This window comes from Phaethon aethereus (assembly GCF_964289735.1).
Source record: "Phaethon aethereus genome assembly, chromosome: 2".
Lineage (NCBI taxonomy): Eukaryota > Metazoa > Chordata > Aves > Phaethontiformes > Phaethontidae > Phaethon > Phaethon aethereus.
This window is the reverse complement of record NC_138582.1, coordinates 162,582,313-162,602,042: the sequence shown is the minus strand read 5'-3', so window position 1 is coordinate 162,602,042 and position 19,730 is coordinate 162,582,313. Positions and strand designations below refer to the sequence as shown.

The following is a 19,730-nucleotide window of genomic DNA, read 5'->3' as shown; positions in this document are numbered from 1 at the left end:
ACGGGAGACAGGAGACGCGACCTGGTGCTCTTCAATCCGTTGATAAAGGGAATGCAGGCTGTGGGGAGGGGCACCGGGCTGCAGAGTGGGGCTGGGCTGCATGGGCACAGCAAGGGGCCTTCCTTCAAGTTGCGCCAGGGGAGGTTTAGATTGGATATTAGGAAAAATTTCTTCACTGAGAGGGTGGTCAGACATTGGAACAGGCTGCCCAGGGAGGTGGTGGAGTCGCCATCCCTGGAAGTGTTCAAAAAACGTGTGGATGTGGCGCTTCAGGACATGGTTTAGGGGACATGGTGGTTCTGGATTAATGGTTGGACTTGATGATCTTAAAGGTCCTTTCCAACCTAGTGATTCTGTGATTCTGTGATTCTGTGAAGGGGCTGGCCCTCCTTCCCTCCGGCCCTCCACCCCTCCCTCCATCCTTCCTTCAATCCCTCCCTCCTGCCCTCCCTCATAGTTTCCCCTCTTTCCCTCCCTCTATTCCTCCATCCTTCCCTCTATCTCTCCTTCTATTCTTCCTTCAATCCCTCCATCTCTCCCTTTGTGCCTCAGTCCCTCCATCCCTTATCCTTCTATCCCTCCCTCCATCCCTCCATCCTCCCTCCAGCCCTCCCAGCCCTCCTGGGCCTTTTCAGACTGGCTCCCCCATTCAGAGGGGATTTCTCCACGCCAGGCCGATCAGGGGGATTAAAGAGCAATTAAACCCGATAAATTATCTGCCTGAAACATTTTTTCAAAGTGGCCACTGTGCTGGAGCAAAGTCCCTGTCGCTTCATTTCCCCCGTGAAGGGGGATCAGGGCTGATCAAACCCCGGCGACCCGCTGACCTCGGCCCGGGCACGCTGGCCGCGAGGGACCCCGCGGCGGCACCGCGCTCCCCTTGCCACACCCCACAGCAGATGAAACCCGGCCTCTCCTCCTCTTTTGGCAGGGCTTTCGCCTTCAGAAAGCGTGAAGGCTGTCTCCCAGGCTGAGGCAGGCGAAGCAGCCGCAGGAGCAGCCTGCCTCCTTTAAGGCTAAACAAACAGCCTTTACCTTCAAAGCTCCCAGAAATGGCTGTCCTAATTTGTCTTCGATTCGATATTCTGCGGCTGCTCTTGTACGGCTTCAGCTGCCTTTCGCCTCAACCCCTTTCTGGCTTCTCCTCGGCAGCAGCAGCCAGAGCAAGAGGCTTTAATGGCAATAATTTGGAGTGTCACCAGCTTAAATAAAACCCAAAACTACACCCGTGCTCAGGGATGCTCCAAAACACGCGGTGGCTTCTCGCTGGGTGCTTTAAGCTACGGTCCGGTCTCAGGCCGTTATATCGGTCCTTCCCCTCTGCTCCCTCGCTCAAGGGTCCATAAAACTCCTGCTTTTATTTTCAGCCCCATGCTATCGCTCAGCTCAGCCGCTAGCTGATTACCCTGCCCTCAGCTACCACAGACCTCCTCCCACTCCCACCAGACGGGTTTATCAGTGAAAGGGGTTCAGCCCCAAGGAGCTACCCCAGATTTTGGGCCATGTAATACAGAGCAGGATCCAGCCCCCAAGACATGATCACTGATTTCAATAGGGAGGTTGCACAACCGCATGCCTGGCCCTTGCACTTCGCTGGTTTTTTATCCCACACCTTCAGTCTGTTAATAAGAGTAGGAAAAGATGCCAAAAAAAAAATCTGATGACGCATAAGTGTTTCATATTAATGGATGCTGATGTGCCATGTTAATGCAATACAGCAACCACCCAAAAGCTCGTGAAAACAATACTGCTCTGTGCGGGAGCACAGCCCCATGCACGGCCTTGCAAACCTATGGGAAGGAGGGAGAGCAAGGAAAAAAATAGTTTCTGATAGACTAATTAATTGAAAATAACTGTGAGGTCAAGGATCAGACTACTAGGAATACACTTTTAAAGATGTGTAAGTCAAGTCAGCTTTCTACAGTGCTGTGCAGCTGTATCCAGATTTCATGCCCTTGCTGGAGTCCCCATTGTGGAAGTCCAGCTCTTGCCTCTCAAGTCCAGCTATTCAGAAAGCAGCTTGACCAAAACTGTGTTGCTCAACTCTTCAGACAACAGATCACCCCATTCCTCTGGCCCTTCTGCTATACCAACAGCCTTGGAGCAGAATTATATAAACACAGAATCAGCACATGGATAAGTTCTGCAAAGACTATAACCAGCTAAAGAAGATGGTTTTCACTGTTTGAACTGATGGACAGCTCAAAAAATATCCTGAAATACTCACTTTTAAAACATCCAATTTGCTTTGGCCATGTTCTTGCTTCTTCTGCCTTTACTTTGCTTACATGGCCTGGACTTAGTAAAGCCTTTGACAGCATCTCCCACAGCATTCTCCTGGAGAAACTGGCAGCTCGTGGCTTGGACGGGTTTATTCTTCGCTGGGTAAAGAACTGGATGGATGGCCGAGCTCAGAGAGTTGTGGTGAATGGTGTTAAATCCGGCTGGCGGCTGGTCACAAGTGGTGTTCCCCAGGGCTCGGTTCTGGGGCCGGTCTTGTTCAGTATCTTTATTGATGATCTGGATGAGGGGATCGAGTGCTCCCTCAGTAAGTTTTAAGATGACACCAAGTTGGGTGGAAGTGTTGCTCTGCTGGAGGGTAGAATGGCTCTGCAGAGGGATCTGGACAGGCTGGATCAATGGGCAGAGGTCAGCTGTATGAGGTTTAATAAGGCCAAGTACCAGGTCCTGCACTTCGGCCACAACAACCTCAGGCAACACTACAGACTTGGGGAGGAGTGGCTGGAGAGCTGCTCAGCAGAAAAGGACCTGGGGGTTGCTGGCTGACAGCCAGCTGAACATGAGCCAGCAGTGTGCCCAGGTGGCCAAGAAGGCCAACAGCGTCCTGGCCTGTATCAGCAATAGTGTGGCCAGCAGGAGTAGGGAAGTGATCGTGCCCCTGTACTCGGCACTGGTGAGGCTGCACCTCGAATCCTGTGTTCAGTTTTGGGCCCCTCACTACAAGAAGGATGTTGAGGTGCTGGAGCGTGTCCAGAGAAGGGCAAGAAAGCTGGTGAGGGGGCTGGAGCACAAGTCTTCTGAGGAGCGGATGAGGGAACTGGGGTTGTTCAGTCTGGAGAAGAGGAGGCTGAGAGGAGACCTTATCGCTCTCTACAACTACCTGAAAGAGGGTTGTGGTGAGGTGGGTGTTGGTCTCTTCTCCCAAGTAACCAGCAATAGGACGAGAGGAAATGGCCTCAAGTTGCGCCAGGGGAGGTTTAGATTGGATATTAGGAAAAATTTCTTCACGGAGAGGGTAGTCAAGCATTGGAACAGGCTGCCCAGGGAGGCGATGGAGTCGCCATCTCTGGAAGTGTTCAAAAAACGTGTGGATGTGGCACTTCAAGACATGGTTTAGGGGGCATGGTGGCGCTGGATTAATGGTTGGACTTGATGATCTTGAAGATCCTTTTCAACCTTAGTGATTCTGTGATTAATTACCTGGCTGGAACACACCTGCAAAGAAAGAACTATAAGCTAGAAAAGATCTACAGAAATTTGACCTAGTTCTGACAGTACCATCCACCTCGTGAGGGCACATCAGCACTAGCATGACCCATGTGTCCAGCAGCACGCGTCAATGCTGTGAACTACTGCACGCTCCAGCTGAACTGCTTATGAATAACCTATGGGCTGAGAAGGACTTCAGGAATACGCCCACAGACAACGACATTCCCCCCATCCTCTATGATGTACCTCTGTGAGATACACAGGTCCTCACACTTCTGCAAGGACATCGGGGTTGCTTGGCCTCTGTGCTGGCCTTTTGCACCACCATCGGTTTTACTCAAACAAAACCAACACGTATGGATCTACTTTGTCCATATTTAGGAAAAAACTTTGATAATCAGCTGTAGAAACTGTGAACCAGAGACTACTCCGTGCTGTAGGGCTCCTGGTGTAACTCAGCAAGGTGCCAGAGGTGGAGCATGGAAGAGATGCCTGGTTAGGAGAGACCATTCTGCTGCAGAAAATGGAAGGAGAAAGATGAAGTGATTCACCCAAAGACATGAGGAAGCCTGTTGTGAAATGGAGATTCCATCCTGGAACTCTTCATCTCTTCCCTTTTCTGGCAGAGGTGAAAAATGTGAGACATCCATGTCCTGGAAGGGTTTCACAGCATTAGCTGGGGGCACACAGATATTTAGGGGCCAAAATCACTTGAAAACAAGCTTTCTACTTGGGAGTATTTGATACCATAGGAGCCCAGGGCATGCAGCATCCCTTCCCACCCAAGCTTACCCATTTCAACTCATGGACTTCTTGCTCATTTCCTCCTCACCAAGCAAGCCCTTCTGCCCAGGGTGCCTCTCCCTGCTCCCTGATGCACTTAACATCACAATAACCTTGTGTGTCACAGCCAAGAAAACCCAACACTTTCTTTTACCTGCACCCACATCTCTCCTCTGGTGGTTCTTCATCTTCTTCATCTTCATCTTCCTCCACTGGGAAGCTTGTGGAGGGCCCCTTCTCCTCTCCCCATGCCAATGCTCCCAGGCAGAAGCCCTCTGGGTCACCCAGCCATCATCACAATGCTCCTGCTGTCGGGCATAATAATGCTGCTGGGATTATTCCCCTCCTACTATAACTGATTCATTAAATTGGTTTCACAAGGAGCCGCCATTCCTGCTCACAGCACCGTCCATAGCACACTAGGCGTGTAGGGCATTATTTACATTTGTGTTTGCCCACACCAAGGCTGACTGTACCTCCATAAATATTTATAGAAGCGGTGTGTCTCTACAATACCCAGTCAAGTCTTGGTGAGCTGTGTGTGTCAGGCTTCATGGGCTATCTGCTGGTTTTATATAAAACCGGTGATGCAGAAAGGTAATGGGAAAGGGAAGGACAAGTTCCCGGTCCACACCAGCCACTGGGGTTTGCCTGAGTGAGGAGAACCCACGCCGCTGGGAGGGATCCCACAGGGCAGGACGGTCTGCAGACGCTCCATGGCACACAAGTCCCATAAGTCAGGGGAGCTGTGACCCAGCCTCAGAGAGGCAGAGGAGCCACCTCTGCACAAGGTGACGGAGCTCCAACGCCTGCGAGCAGCAGGGCAAGCAGATTTACTGTCCTTAAGCCATTGCTGTGGCAGGCAGGGTGCAGAGTGGCACCTCCAGTGAGCACAGCCGGGCATTCGCTGCTCAGGTTGCAGGGGGATGTTTACTGACTGACACTAATAAAACCCAAAACCAAAGCGGGCTAATGTCAGTGATTCCCTTGGACAATTTAAATGCACATATTTTAGGAGAGGAGCAGCCTCCTACGCATCCATTCTCGTTCAGTGCTCACATATGCTTTCCAAATACCGAGGACAATGTGGCCGCTGCACTTTGGAGAAGAGAGAGAGAATAGATTTGGGGACTGGCAGCGCCAAGCAGAAGCTGCAGCGAGCCAGCCACACGTTACCCAAATGTCACAGAGACCTGGGACTGTGAGAAAGGGTGGGAGAGGTGGTGTGTGAGCATCCCTCCTTACAGGCATGGAGGAATGAAGTGATATGCTCAGGGTCACAGCAAGAGCATGGCCACCTCACTATCGTTTGCCTCAAACGCTGTGCCCGGCAAACATGCCACATCTTCCTGTGCAGCCCAAGTGGGAACGTCCCTGCAACCGTGCCTCGGTGATGCTCAGGCATCAGTGTGATGATGGGGTAACCACACAGTGCTGCTCTTGGAACCCTGCTTGGGTCAGGCAGATGTGGTCCCCTCTCCATCCTCATCCCGGGAGGAAGCATGGCCAGCCCCAGCTCTCCTTTCAAATGCCCTTCCTCTGGGACACCTCCCCAGCACTGCAGAGAAATGTCCCAGCCACTCACCCACGCTGGCAGCACCCCAGGAGCAAGGGACGTATCACCACTGGCACCTTCCCTTGCGATGGCAGGGATCACTTATTACCAGGGACCTCCTGAGCGCGGGAGATGGACCGTTCAGGACCCAGACCCCAGCTAGAGCAGAGAAAGAAGCTTGCATCCCTCTTAGGGGTGTTTGCATCCCTCAGCAGTGGAAAAGACATTTCCCACCTGTGGTCAGATGGAAGCTGCATCTCCCTCTCCCCCCACCTTGCTGCCCTGTAGAAACACCCCCAGGCTCCTGTGTGAAGTGGGTGCTGTGGGGCAGGGCTGGGCACAGCCCCAGTTTGGGGCTGGTGGGGGGAACAGGGTATGATCTCTCCACTCTGCTATGGGGAGTGGCTGCCCACCCAGAGGGGCAAGGGATGGGGAATGGTGTCTAGCAGCCGGAGGACTTGTGAGGGGGATGCAGCCGCCTTTGTTGGCATTGATGCCACAACCCCAGGCTGCTGCTCATGCCTGAGCCCAGGCAGGGTGCTGCCTCTGTAGGGAGGCAAAGGGAAGTGTCCCCACAACCCTCACGCTGACTTGCCTTCACCAGGGACTGTTATTCAGCAAAAACCACAGCCAGCACAGATGGATGTGGGAGAGGGGAAGGGAGGGTTGGGGGCGATCACTTGCGTGGTCCTGTCCCCTTCCATCGCTCGGCTCGGCTCCCTACAAATAGATGGCAGCAGCCAGCCTCCAGGAGGGGGCACAGCCTCCTTCCCCCAGCCCCAATGGGGAGCAGGGCACCCCATACCCCTCACCCTCCGCAACCCACCGCCCACCTGAGCTGGAGCTCCAGAGGGGCGACTTCCCCCACCGTCATGTTTCCTGCCCTTCTCCCAGGTTTGGGGGGCTCTGGCGCTGCTTTCCCTGTGAGGTAGAAGGATCGCTCCTTTAATCTTGTCCCTAACCCCGTGACCTTCCTCCCTTAAGGAGCTTTTCCCCTTCATGTCACTGCTTTTTAAAGCCTCCTTTACAAATAAAAGCAATTTCCTTTTGGAACTGTAACTATGACATGGGGAGATGCGCTTTTTTTTTTGGACAATAAAGGGGTAAGAATGGGGGGCCAGTTGCCTTTTGGTGTTTGTATTCGGCCGGGTCTGTTTGTTTAGATAGTTTACATAAGACAGTAAACACCAGGCAAGTTAAAAGCTTTAATTAAAAAAGGTGGTGAGCCGGAGAGGGAAGGAAAAGGGAAAAAACCCCACGTTTTCAATTTACACAGAGACTTAGCGAAGCAGCCCCAGACAGACAGGATAAATATGTCCCAAGAATCCAAGAAGCCTAGAGGACAAAGATAACGAATAAGGCAATACCTACCTGCCTACGGAGTGCAACAGCTCAGCGCCGTGGTGCTGTGCACTCCCGCAGCCCACCCAGCCCTGATACCCTGCAGATGGGCTGGAGCTGGCGCTTGCCCCTTTTTTCCTCCTGTAACATATCCCTACAAGGCAGGCAAGGGAGATCAGGCCCTTTTCCCTGCCGCCCTGCAGCCTGGCTTTGCACTTCCTGGGGGTTTATTTTATCCTTCTCCCAGGGCTGCGTGTGGCACCGGCAGGGCCTCAGTGCGCCTTGTCACCCAGGGGAGGCACCGATGCAGAGTCGGGCCCTGGCTGCGGGGCAAGCAGGGCCCCCACAGCCCCATCCCGGTGGGAGTGTTGCCTGGGATGCCCCCGCGGGCAGGCACAGCCCCGTCCTGCCTGTGCGCCCACCCAGCACTTGTAGCCCCCCCTCGTGTGGGCAAATTGTGGTTTGCAATAGTCCGAGAGACTGGTGGGAGCAGGGTGTGAGGGGGGAGTGTGGAAAAGGGGAAGGGGAAAAAGGAAAAGGAACGAGGGAGGGGAAGGGGAATCGAAAAGGAGGAAGGGGGGGAGAGAGAGGAAAGAGGAAAATGGACAGGAGAGGAGAGGAGAGGAGAGGAGAGGAGAGGAGAGGAGAGGAGAGGAGAGGAGAGAGAAGAGAGAGGAGGGAAGTTGCCCACCCCGGGCCACGCCCGCCCGCCTCCGTTCCCCGCAGTCTCCCCGCACGGATCTGGGAGGGGAGGGGTGGGCGTGGGGCGGAGACCTTCGACTGCCCCGGCCCCCCCGACCCAGCCTTCTCCCGCCGGACTCCCGCTGCTCCCGCCGCCTTCCAGGGCCGCCGGCCGCGGAGGGGGTGTCTGTCTTCCCCGAGGAACTTTTCCGCGGAACAGAGGCGCGGAGGAGCATCCCCCTGCCCCCCGCCCACCCCCCGCCCGGGTCGCGGCTCCATGTACCGCGCTCCTTCTTCCCTTTCCAGAAGGGGCAAGGCGGGGATCCCCCCACCCCGCTCGCGGCACGGCGGGGACCCCCCCACCCCGCCGCGCCCGGGGCTCTCTCGATCCCGCAGCCCCGGCGGTGCGGGGCGAGCAGAGCTGGGAACAGCTGGGCAACAGCCTTCGAGAGACCGTAAAAGTTGATTATCCGATGGGGCGCTGGAGTGGAAATTACCTAGTTAATTAGAGCGGTGGCTTTACTCTGGCTGTGAGTAAATGCCGAGGTGTAAATCCGAGGGAGTTTCGGGGAATTAAAGCGCGGGAGCAGCTCCCAGCAGCCCGTCTAAGGCTGGGCTCGGTGCAGAGTTGCTGAAGTTTACCTTCACGACAGCTTCTGTTGTCTCTGTATGGATTAACTCCTCCGAAACGTTCCTCAGTCGCGACATACGCGTGTGCGCCTGTATATAGTGCGTAAAACGGGGTGCGGGATGCATCGTGTTGGGAAGATTAAATAAAAAAGATTTCGGAAAAGCAGGTTTACACTTATTTGAAGCTCTTCTGCCTCCACAGCTCCAGGTGGGCGAGTGACCGGCGAGCCGGGCAGGATCGCAGCGGGGGGGCTACGGGCCGGTACTCTCCCTCCTCACCGAACGCCTGCGGGTGTAACCCCAAGCCACGGGCAGGCGGTTACGCCCCCAGTTTTTCATTATTATTATTGGTCTTTTAATTATTTTTTTTAAGAGGCAGCACAAAGTATTTCCTTGCACAGGCCAGAAAACCTGCCGGCAGGAACGGGGAGGCTCGTCCCTAGCTACCCTTCGGGCTGGTGGGTTTGTAAGGCGACGGCTCAGATGAACGAAGTCCAGGCACCCCGGGGAGGGAACCAGCACCTAGAGCCACCCAGAGCCACTCAGCGTCCAGGCGAGGCCCCGATGTCCCCGTGCGACTGGACCAGGGCTCCACCGCAGAGGGGCTGCGGGCGCCGGGCCGCGCTGCAGCAAGCGCTGCCTCCATCCTGGGAAACCATTGGGTTTTCTTTTCTTGTCTTTTTTCTTTTCTTTTCTTTTCTTTTCTTTTCTTTTCTTTTCTTTTCTTTTCTTTTCTTTTCTTTTCTTTTCTTTTCTTTTCTTTTCTTTTCTTTTCTTTTCTTTTCTTTTCTTTTCTTTTCTTCTCTTCTCTTCTCTTCTCTTCTCTTCTCTTCTCTTCTCTTCTCTTCTCTTCTCTTTTTTTCTTTTCTTCTCTTTTTTCTTTCTTCTCTTTTTTCCTTTTCTTTTCTTCGCTGCTCCTCTCTCCTCTCCTCTTCTCGTCTCTTCTCTTTATTCCTTTCCTTTCCTTTCCTTTCCTTTCCTTTCCTTTCCTTTCCTTTCCTTTCCTTTCCTTTCCTTTCCTTTCCTTTCCTTTCCTTTCCTTTCCTTTCCTTTCCTTTCCTTTCCTTTCCTCTCCTCTCCTCTCCTCTCCTCTCCTCTCCTCTCCTCTCCTCTCCTCTCCTCTCCTCTCCGTCTCTCCCCTTCCCTTCGCTTCCCTTCCCTTCGCTTCCCTTCCCTTCGCTTCCCTTCCCTTCCCTTCCCTTCCCTTCCCTTCCCTTCCCTTCCCTTCCCTTCCCTTCCCTTCCCTTCCCTTCCCTTCCCTTCCCTTCCCTTCCCTTCCCTTCCCTTCCCTTCCCTTCCCTTCCCTTCCCTTCCCTTCCCTTCCCTTCCCTTCCCTCTTCTGACAGCCATAATTGGGCTCTGAGCTGCCGTTTGGCTCGTGCCTGGCTCCACACCGAATTTTTGCGAAAGTCTTTTTTTTTTTTTTATCATTGTTATTCGCTGGGTTTCGGTTCGGGCCGTGCGGGGCCGCCGCCACCGCCCCGGCCGCCGCCGAGGGGAGGGGAAGACCGGTGCCGGAGGCGGGGGGGGCAGAGGCAGCGGGAGGACCGGGCCGGGCAGGGGCAGGGGGAGGGCGAGGCAGAGGCCGGATCTCACATCCCACCCGCGCACATCTGCGTGGGTGGGTGGGCAGCTCACCCCCGGACGGCAGCCGTGGCCGTGAGCTGCGTTCCGCGGCGGGGCTCGGACACCGAACCGCGCCTGCTTCTCCCCCCGCGCACCCTTCGCGCCCCACGCTGGTGCCCACGGGCAGCCCCGTCCCGGGCCGGGCCCCGCAGCAGCGGGCTCTGCTCTCGCCGCGAGCCGCTCATAAAATGTCCACGATCCTGCAAAGAAAGGGGAACCCACGCTTCCCCACCCCTCCTTTTACCCCCGTTGACGGGAAAGTCTTCCCCGCGTGAAGTGGCTGGGGTGCCGACGTGGGAGCAGGGCGGCCGCAAAGCGCCCTGGGTCCGGCCTGGTTCGGGGGCGGGGCGAAAATCTGGGGGGGATAGGGGTTTTTTGTGGGGTTTTTTTGTGGCTGTCGGCGGTGCAGAGAAAGCGGCGGCAGCGGGGGAAAGGCAGCCGTGGCGGCTGAGCGGGCCGGCCGGCGCCGGGGGAAGCCCGTTTGGGGCTCGCCGAGGGTCGTTGCTGCGTGACCCCCCTTCCCAAATTGCGGCGCGACCCCGGGTCCCGCCGGCTGCCCGGCCGGCCTCGGCGGAGCGGAGCGGGGGGAGAACCGGAGACCTCCGCCCTTCTCCCTCCGCCTCAGCCACCGGCTCCGCGGCGGGGGCAAAGCCGCCGAAAAATGCATCGCGGGGGGAAAAAGTCGAGGGGGGGCTAAGATGAAAACCCGGCGACATGTAGCACACGCCAACGTTTCGGGGGCAGCCAGCCCTCGGCTGGAAGGACGGGGCGGGGTGCAGCGGGTGCGGACCCTCCCCCCGCTGGGCGTTTTGGCTTCCCGGCACCTCAGGGTCTGGTTTATTTCTTTTTTTATTTTTTCCGAGTGGGGCAAAGCTGGAGGGAGGGTTTGCACGAAAGGCCCCGGAGCCTGCCCGCTGCCCGCCGGCGGCCGGGGGTCACCCGGCTGCTCCCTCCCTCCCCGGTACCGGGTTCCCGCGTTGCCATCCCGGTTTTAAAGTTCTCAATGCCAAAGGCAGGATGCGGGGAGCCCGCACGGGAACGCGTGGGGCCGTGCCCACACACTCACTTGTTTGCGCGAGGGAAAAAAAAAAATATATATATTTTTTACCGGGTGGTTGGAACTCCGCGGGGAGCGTAGGGAAAAGGAATCCGGCTGGTGTGCGGAGGGGCGACTTCTGCAAGCACTGGTGCTGCGGGGGGAGGCGAAAGTAAAGAAGCAAACGAAGCCAAAACCCCATTTTCCAGCCACCTCTCCCGCTGACCCGCGGCGGTTCCCGGGGAAAAGCCCCCGCACGCCGCGATGCCGCTGGCGGGGCGGCCGCAGACCTGGGGAGCTGCTGGGGAATGTTTCTACAGAGATTGAACTCCCAGATAAAAATAACCTTGGGAAAAAAAAAAATAGATCATCCCGATTTCCTCGGTTAGGTATCAGATCACCCCTTCGCCCCCCGCCGCCCCCTCCCCGCCGCCTCCGCATACCTGAGGAGCTGGATTATTGTCAGAGGACAGGCAGATGCAGTAATTGTTTTGTACAGCTTTGTTTAGCTCCTGCTTTGGAGTTTCTCTCAGGAATTCTCCTCCCTGTCCTGTGCAGGGTGTAACTATCCCCGTGAAGGAGCGGGATAACGAACGGAAAGGTTAACGGGGTGCCGGCAGCGCGGGCAGGTAACGCGGGGTTCCCGGAGGTCTGAAGTTTGTATCGGGAACTTGGGTCCGCCCGGGAGCGAAATATTTGAAGTGCAGCACCTTGAACACGTTTAATTATGGGGTAGTGGAAAAGCGAGAGCTTCCAAGTAATTAGAAAATACTTCTTGGGAGACAGGCTAATCGCTTTTCATGGGGCGCTTGGAAAAATTAACCTCTAGGTGCTTGTTTGAGCAAAACAACCCTGGATCAGCTAGCGCTGGTTTCTCCGACGGACCCGACCCGCTGCGAAATACAAAAGGAAGGGGGAAATAAATTTAAAATCAAGTAAAAATTAAAGATAAAAGGGAAAGGACGAGGAAAAGAGGAAGGGGGGGGGCTCGCTGTCCCTTTCCCCTCAAGGCGGGGAGGGGTCCGTGTCGCCCGCAGGGAAGCCTCCTCCAGATACAAATGTCACTTCAACGGGGAAAGACGGGGGTCGGCGGCCCCCAGAGCCGAGCCGCCTCCGGCCCGGCCCTGCTCGGCCCTCCGTAGGACTGCCCAGCCCCTCACCGTGCGCCCCGTCGGGGCGCTGACACCCGGCGGGCCCCGGGGAGGGATAACGGGGAAGGATCCCACGCCCTCCTCCTCGCCTCCCCCCTCCCCGCTGCGCGCCTCCCGGAGCATCCGTGCCCCCCAACCGGCTCAGCACGCCTTCCCCTGGCTATCCCGCCGCACTTTTGCTCCCTGATTTTATTCCGGGGGATTTCTCCCTAAAAAAAACCCAAAACAGCAGCAGCAGCTTTCCCGTCCCAAAGGAGCGAGGGGTTTTCGGAGGACGGGGGGGTCCGGAGGGTGACGGGCAGGCGTTTTGGTGGAGGGGAGCGGGGCGCTGCTGTTTCGGGGGCAGGCAGTAGCGGCCACAGGCTCCTGCCCGACTGCGGGAAGGACGAGCCTGCCACCGCCCCCCCGGGCCGCCCCCCGGACCCGGGCCGCCCCCCGGGCCCCCTTTGTGTCACTGCCGCCCGCTTAGTGGGATCTGCGCGTTTCTGCAAGGAATTGTGGGATGCCGCCCCCCCCTCTCCCGATAAACAGCGGGGCAATTAAACCCCAATAATCCAGCGGGGGGGGGTGGGAGCGTCCTCGGCGGGCGGCCCCCCCCCCCACTGTCCCACGCACATCCCCGCGGCGGCCGGGCCCGGAGGCGGGGGGGGGGAGGGGCGTGGGTGCTGTCACTTACCGGCGCTCCCCGAACCACGTGTGCGCATGCCCGCTTTGTCATTGGCCCGAGGCACGTGTCGAAGTGCCCGGGCCGGCGACGTCACCGGCGGGGGCCCCGTTAAAACCTAAAGGACAACAACCCGGAGTGGAAGTGTCCGGGCGCGGCGGCGGCGGCCGCCGGGGCGTAGCGCAGCGCAGGGCGGGACGCGCCCCCCCCCGCACCCCCCCCGCACCCCACCCGCAGCGGCCCCCGCATGTCCGGGCGCGGGGCGGCGCGGGGCGGCGCGGGGCGAGGCGCTGCCGGCCGGAGCCCCGCGGGTCCCCGCTCACCGCCCTGCCCTCGGCGGGACAGCGGCTTCTGAGAGCCCGCCGGCCCCGCCGCGGCTCCGGCCCCGCCGCTCTTCCTCCCCTGCTTCGCCCCCCGGCCCCGTCCGCCCCCCCCCCCGGCGCTCGTTTTTTATCCTTATCATCAACAACCGGGTTTTTCCTCCGCGGGGGCGGCGGATGAGGCGCGGCGGCGGCAGCGGCGGCGGCGGCCGGGGGAGAAGGCGGCAGCGCGCCGCGGGACCGGGCGGCTGAGCAGCGGCGGGAGGCGGCGAGCGGCGGCGGGAGGACCGGAGCCCGTCTGTCTGCGCTTTTGGCAAAGTTGGGACGCGCGGAGGCTCGGCTGCTGGCTTTGTTTCTTTATTATTTTTTCAAATTACTCTTTTTTTTTTTAAAAAATTCTTATTTTTGCGAACTCTGGATTTTGAATGCCGGCGCGGCCAGGAGAAGCGAAAGCAAATAGACACCTGTGCGTGCGTGTATATATATATATAATATATATATTAAAAAAAAGATTAAAATAAAGAACAACCGACTGCACCAGCGACACCAGCCAGCGCCAGGCAGCCGCCCGGCCGGCGGCGGGGCGGGCCGCGGAGCCGTCGGCGGGGCCGGCCGCGCAGGCAGCATGGAGGCGGGCGGCCGGAGCCCCCGGGAGGAGGCGGCCGAGCCGCAGGAGTCCGGCGGCGACGCGGAGCCCGGCGGCGGCGGGCGGCGGGGGCCAGCGCTCCCCCCCGGCGACCCCCCGCACCCCCACCCGCACCCGCACCGCATCACCAACTTCTTCATCGACAACATCCTGCGGCCCGAGTTCGGGCGGAGGAAGGAGGCGGGCGGCCCCGGCGCCGAACCCCGCCGGCCCGGCGCGGAGACCCGCCGCAGCCCCGCCGCGGCGCCGGCCCCGGGGCTCCGCTCCCCGGCGGCGGGGCGGGCTCGCCGGGCCGGGGGGAGGGCGGCCCCGCCGGGCTGGCCCCGCACGGCTCCGCCAAGAAGGGGGGGGACCCCGCGGCGCTGGAGGCGGCCCTGAAGGCGCGGGGGCTGAGCGGCGGCGAGCTGTCGGTGAGCTCGGACTCGGACAGCTCGCAGGCCGGCTCCAACGCCGGGAGCCAGCCCATGCTTTGGCCCGCCTGGGTCTACTGCACGCGGTACTCGGACCGACCCTCCTCAGGTAAGAGCTGCCCCCGCCGCCCCGCTCCCGCCCGGGCAAGACCCCGCCGCCCCCTTCCCGCTCCTTCTTCCCCTCTTTTTTCCATTTCTCCCGTCGCTCCCCTTCCCGCCGCCGCGGAGGAACCGCGGCCGCCCGGGTTCGGGGCATTCCCCACCGACCGCCAGGCTTCGGCAAAGAGGGAGGGGGAAATTAAATAAAATAAAATAATATAAAATAAAAATCCGGCTTGGGGCTCCCCGTGCATCCTTCCGGCGATCTGCCTTCCTCCCCGCCGGGAAAAGTACCCCCGCGCTGTCTTTTGGGGAGGCTGGATTTCCACAGGCCTCGCCTTCCTTCGATTGTTTTTTTTAAATTTTTTTTTTCTTAGCCCAAAACAATCCGCCATCGTTTATTTCTCTAAAAGAGGCCTCGGAACTGCCGCCGTTTCGTTTCTTTCTTTTAATTTTTCCCCCCTCCATGTGCTGCAGGTCAGCCCTGGAGGGGCTGGGGACCTTCCCAAGAGCCGGGGAACTTCTTTGGCAGGGTCCGTGTCTTGGCAAGGGCTTGGGCAGAACCTCCTGAAATTACCGACAAAAACGTTGACCAAAAAAAATTTAAAAATAAAAACCCTAGAGGGTAAAATGTCCTTCTGCTGCCGCGAGGAGAGTGGGGCCAGCCCCGGCAGATTGGTAAAACCCTCCGTTAAAAAGAAGTAAGAAAGCACTGGGGGAAGGCATGGGAAGCAGCACGGAGGAGATCTGCTTCCAGGGGAAAAAAAAAAGAAAAAAAAGAAAAGAAAAAAGGTTTTTTTCTCTTACAAAAGCAGCGAGCTAGTATTTTCACCCGGAGAGCCGGCCAGCAGAAGGAGAGATTGTAGGACGAGTTGAAAATTAGTTCGTAATGTCTGAAAACAAACTCTTACTCAGAGGTAATATTCAGGGCTGAATTGGAATTTACTCCATTGTTCTCCAACGCTCTCCTTTGTTAATATTTAATTAACATACATCCTCACAATGGCTCGGCCCGGGCAGAAAAGGCTCCTTGTGCTGCCGAGAATAATATTCCCGAGAATAATCCCGGCGATTCGGATCGGGCCGTGCAGCGCCATATGGGCACTGCAGCAAAGCGGCGGATTTCTTCTCGCAGTGTAAACAGGCGGCTGATTTCCTTTTTTTTTTTTTTTATCTCCGCCCCCCCCCCCAAAAAAGGAGGAAAGAAAGAGGTTTCCTTTAAAAAAAGAGGTTTCCTTAAAAAAAGAGAGCTTTTCTTAAAAAAAAAGAGGTTTCTTTAAAAACGAAAAAAAAAAAGAGGTTTCCTTGGAAAAAAGAGAGGTTTCCTTAGCAAAAAGGAGGTTTCCTTTAAAAAAAAGGAGTTTTCCCTGGAAAAAAAAAAAAAGAGGTTTCCTTAAAAAAAAAAAAGTCTATGTCTGCTCAGGGAATAAAATTTAGCTCCGTGCCGCTGCCTCTGGTGCAGGCGATCCTTGCCGGGCACCCCCGGGAGGAAAGGGGTCGGTGAATGTGTCCTTGGTTGGGGTGAAAGGGGGTGCGGAGGGGGCCGTGGGCCCATGGCTGCCGTTCCGCCGCCTCCCCAGCCTCCCCCGGCAGCGGAGGCACAAAGCGGGGTTTGTTTTCCTCAGGGTGGGCTCAGGAGGGCAGGAGTGTCGGAGCGTGGGTGCCCCCCCCTCCCACGCGGGACCACGCCTGGCGTGGGGCCTCCCGCAGCGGAGCGCGGGCGGTGTCGGTGCTTCTCCTTTCTCCCGGCCGTAGGTCCCCGCTCCCGCAAACCAAAGAAGAAGAACCCCAACAAGGAGGACAAGCGGCCCCGCACCGCCTTCACCGCCGAGCAGCTGCAGAGACTCAAGGCCGAGTTCCAGACCAACCGCTACCTGACGGAGCAGCGGCGGCAAAGTCTGGCCCAAGAGCTGGGGCTTAACGAGTCCCAGATTAAAATCTGGTTTCAGAATAAACGGGCTAAAATTAAGAAGGCGACGGGCAGCAAGAACTCCCTGGCAGTGCACCTCATGGCCCAGGGGCTCTACAACCACTCCACAGCGGCGAAAGACGGCAAGTCGGACAGTGAATAGCCGCGGGGAGGGGGGGCGAGGGAGGGAGGGGGGAGGCGGGGGGGGGGGCCGTTTGCAGTCAAAGTTTATACGATGCAATAATTTAATTAAAAAAAATAAAAAGAAACGTAAGGGCCAGTGTATAAAGATTATACCAGCATTAATAGTGAAAATATTGTGTATTAGATATAATTCTGCAATATTCTATGTATATATAATTTACAGGTAAGGTGGTGTAAAAATCCAAGATATCTGATTATAAAATATTTTTTTGATTTTTTGGTTTTGGTTGGTTTTGGTTTCGGGGTTTGGGCTGGCTGGTTTTTGGTTTTGGTTTTTGATTGTTTTTTTTTTGGTTGTATGGAGATTTTAGATACTATCTTTATGTTTTTTTTTTTTTTTAATGCTTAAGTTACATTTTTATAGACTTAAGCGCTGTTTTAATGGACATTGGACGCTGTTTTTTGAAATTCAAAAAAAATTAAAAACAACTTTTGCTGAAGTCCAAAGATTTTTATTGCTGCATTTCACACGACTGTGAACCGAATAAATAGTTCTCCTATTTGTTCTATGAGTTTTACCTTTTTTCCCCCTTCCATCCCTCCCCTCTTCTTTTACTTTTTCTTTCTTTTTTTTTCTTTCTTTTTTTTTTTCCGAAGGGGGGTGCATCAGGGGCTGGCTTTGGGGATAGACACAGAGAATTTAATTTAAAAAGAAGAAAAATATATCTAGGAAACGATAGGGAAAGAAATCTCAAAGCACCATCTTGAAACATGCCCGGGGTCCTTTCCTGAGCCCACTCATCACCCCCAGCAAGACCCACGGGCATGCATTGTTGCGGGATGCGGGGCTGGATGCGGGATGCGAGGATGGGGTTAGCAACCCCCACCACCTCCAACTTGTTGGGAAAACTTTGGGACCCCCATCTCCAAAAAGCGGGAGCCACTCGGGGATGCGGCTCCATCCCAGTCCCTCTCCCCCGGGGGAGGCCACGGGATGGGACCCGGATCCGCTCCGGCACCACCTCCCCGAAGCGTTTGGGAGAGTTTTACACCCACTCCCCCCCCCCCAAGTAACGTCCTTTTAGTTTTCCCTCCATCCTCATCCCCACCCACGGCGCGGTCCCCTCTAGTGTGACGTTTCGTGGCACCGTGGGGTGGGTGTTTCTCCCCTCCCCACGCAGACACCTCCTTGTAAATCGGAATTTTTCGGGGTTTCGAGGCACTGTGCTGCGTTCAACCCATTTCTCCCGAGCGGGGTGTCCTCCTCCCCACGGCATGGGGAAGGAGGGGACACGACTGTGTTCTGCGTGGGCCTGGGTGTGCGTGGGCGTCTGCTCAGGAACGGGCTCTCCCTGCGATGCTGTTTATGGGGGGAAAACTTCTCGCTTTGCCTTAAAACCTCTTTATTTTGCAGCTATAATAGACAGGCATTGTACATAGTAGTATAAACTTTCGGGGAAAAAAATAGGAAAGAATCCAACTATAAAATAAATACTATAATTTTAAATTCTGTGAATAATCATCAGCTGCTTAGGAGCCAGGATTAAATGACATTGCCTTTTAGCAAGAAAGCAAAGGATTTTTTTTTTTTCCTCTTCTCCAGTTTATAAAGCATGTGCATTTTACAACTGCGGTATCAAATATTTATAATGGGATGAAACATGAATGTTTCTATTTGCAACTGTGCTCTCAAAATTGTGAACATTCTCGCTGCATTTTGTGTGTTTTAATTCTCGAGAATTGGCGTTAAAAAAAAAAATAAAAAACCCCAACCAAAACAGCAAACAACCCACGTTATTACGAAATCCAGACCGTGTCACTCAGACGTTGCAAAGGAGCGGTGCTATTCGGGACTATATATATCCCTATATGTTTGTATAGTCTTTAGGTCGCACTGCTGAGCGTTGGAGCTCGCGTTAGAAGTATTTCGTAGTTTCAACTATTTACAGGATGTGGAGGGGGGGGGGAATTCCGTGGCGATTTATAAGAGAGGTGATCCTGCAGCCAGGCGTTTCGTCAGCCTTCTGACTTCATGAAGAAACTTCGGGGGATTCATTTCCAGACGCGGCGCCGAGGCACTCCTCCTCTTCGAAAGGATCTGAAAACGGAGAAGAAAATCTCCTTAATTTCACATCCTGTCAACAGGTCTCCCCTCTTCAAGGCTTTAGATACGCGGTGGTGTGATGCTCGGGCAAGGCTGTGTTTGGAAAACCTCCGCGAGATCAACACGTAAACCTGGAGCTCGGGAAGAGGGGATGGGAATGTCGCCGATGTCACGCCACGACGCCACGCACCCTGCAAATACCGGGCACCTCCGGGAACCGAGAGTGCCACGATTTTAGGACGGGCTGGACAGAAATCAAACGGTCACACACCCCCGCACACACCTCCCCCCGCAACAAGGGACACAAGAACATCGGAACAGCTCAGCCCGTTCCCGCGGGCAGAGGAGGGGGACCCGGGGGCAGATCCCCCCCTCGGCCGGCTCCTGCTGCGGGGGAAACCCGGCTGTCTGCCCGTGTGTTACATCCTTCTATTTTCTTTTCTTTTCTTTTTTTTTTCCTTTTCTTTTTTTTTTCTTTTCTTTTTTTTTTTTAAAGCTAAAGGCTATATTCTGCAAAGGGCAAAATTCCCCGGGAGCAGAGGTGCCGCTGGGACGGCGCACAGAGGGGTTCACCTGCCCGGAGAAGCCGGCGGGGGAGGCTACCGGGCTCGTTTCCCAAACCCTGCTTTATTTTCCCAGCCTTTCTGGTTGACGTGTCTTTGAGGAGAATTTTTTTCTCTTTTTTTTTTTTGTCACCTGCTCTAATGGATGCAGGTGATTTATAATCCCCAGGGAGAAAAAAATCAGTGGCGGTGAGTACGAAAAGAGCAGTTTTAAATCTGGATTGAAAAATACCTCCGGTTGTCCGATGGGACAAAACGGCACCGTGGGTGTGTTACAGCGGGGGGAGAAGTCCCACGGAGATTTTTTTTTTTTAAGTCACTAAACCTGCATCGAGGGAAATTTTGGCCCCGCTCCTAAGTGTGCAGTGGGACAAGGTTTCCGCCTGTCCTTCCCCAGCCTGCAAGAAGTGCTGGGAGCAGAAACGAGATGTGTGCCACCAGCAGGAATATGTGTTTAGCTTTAGGTAAAAAAAAAAAAAAAAAAAAAGTAAGGAAACTTCTCTAAGTTAGTCCAGTCTCTGGAGCAAGGACAGAAAACATCTCTCTGCTGCCTGGGTTTTATCCAGACCAGAATATAAAATATTTGCAATTGGTAAGCGGTGCCTCCAGCGGGGAGCA

General features: G+C 55.8%; 1 protein-coding gene across 1 annotated transcript; it reads left to right on the top strand.

Moving 5' to 3' along the window:
• Positions 1-13,862: 13,862 nt before the first annotated feature.
• Positions 13,863-17,550, top strand: EN2 (engrailed homeobox 2; the record flags this gene model as incomplete). The annotated part of the gene is given in 3 exon segments (XM_082015351.1): positions 13,863-14,130; positions 14,133-14,402; positions 16,148-17,550. Coding segments are annotated over 3 exon segments (855 nt in total). The 3' UTR covers positions 16,465-17,550.
• Between the last annotated feature and the right edge of the window lie 2,180 nt (positions 17,551-19,730).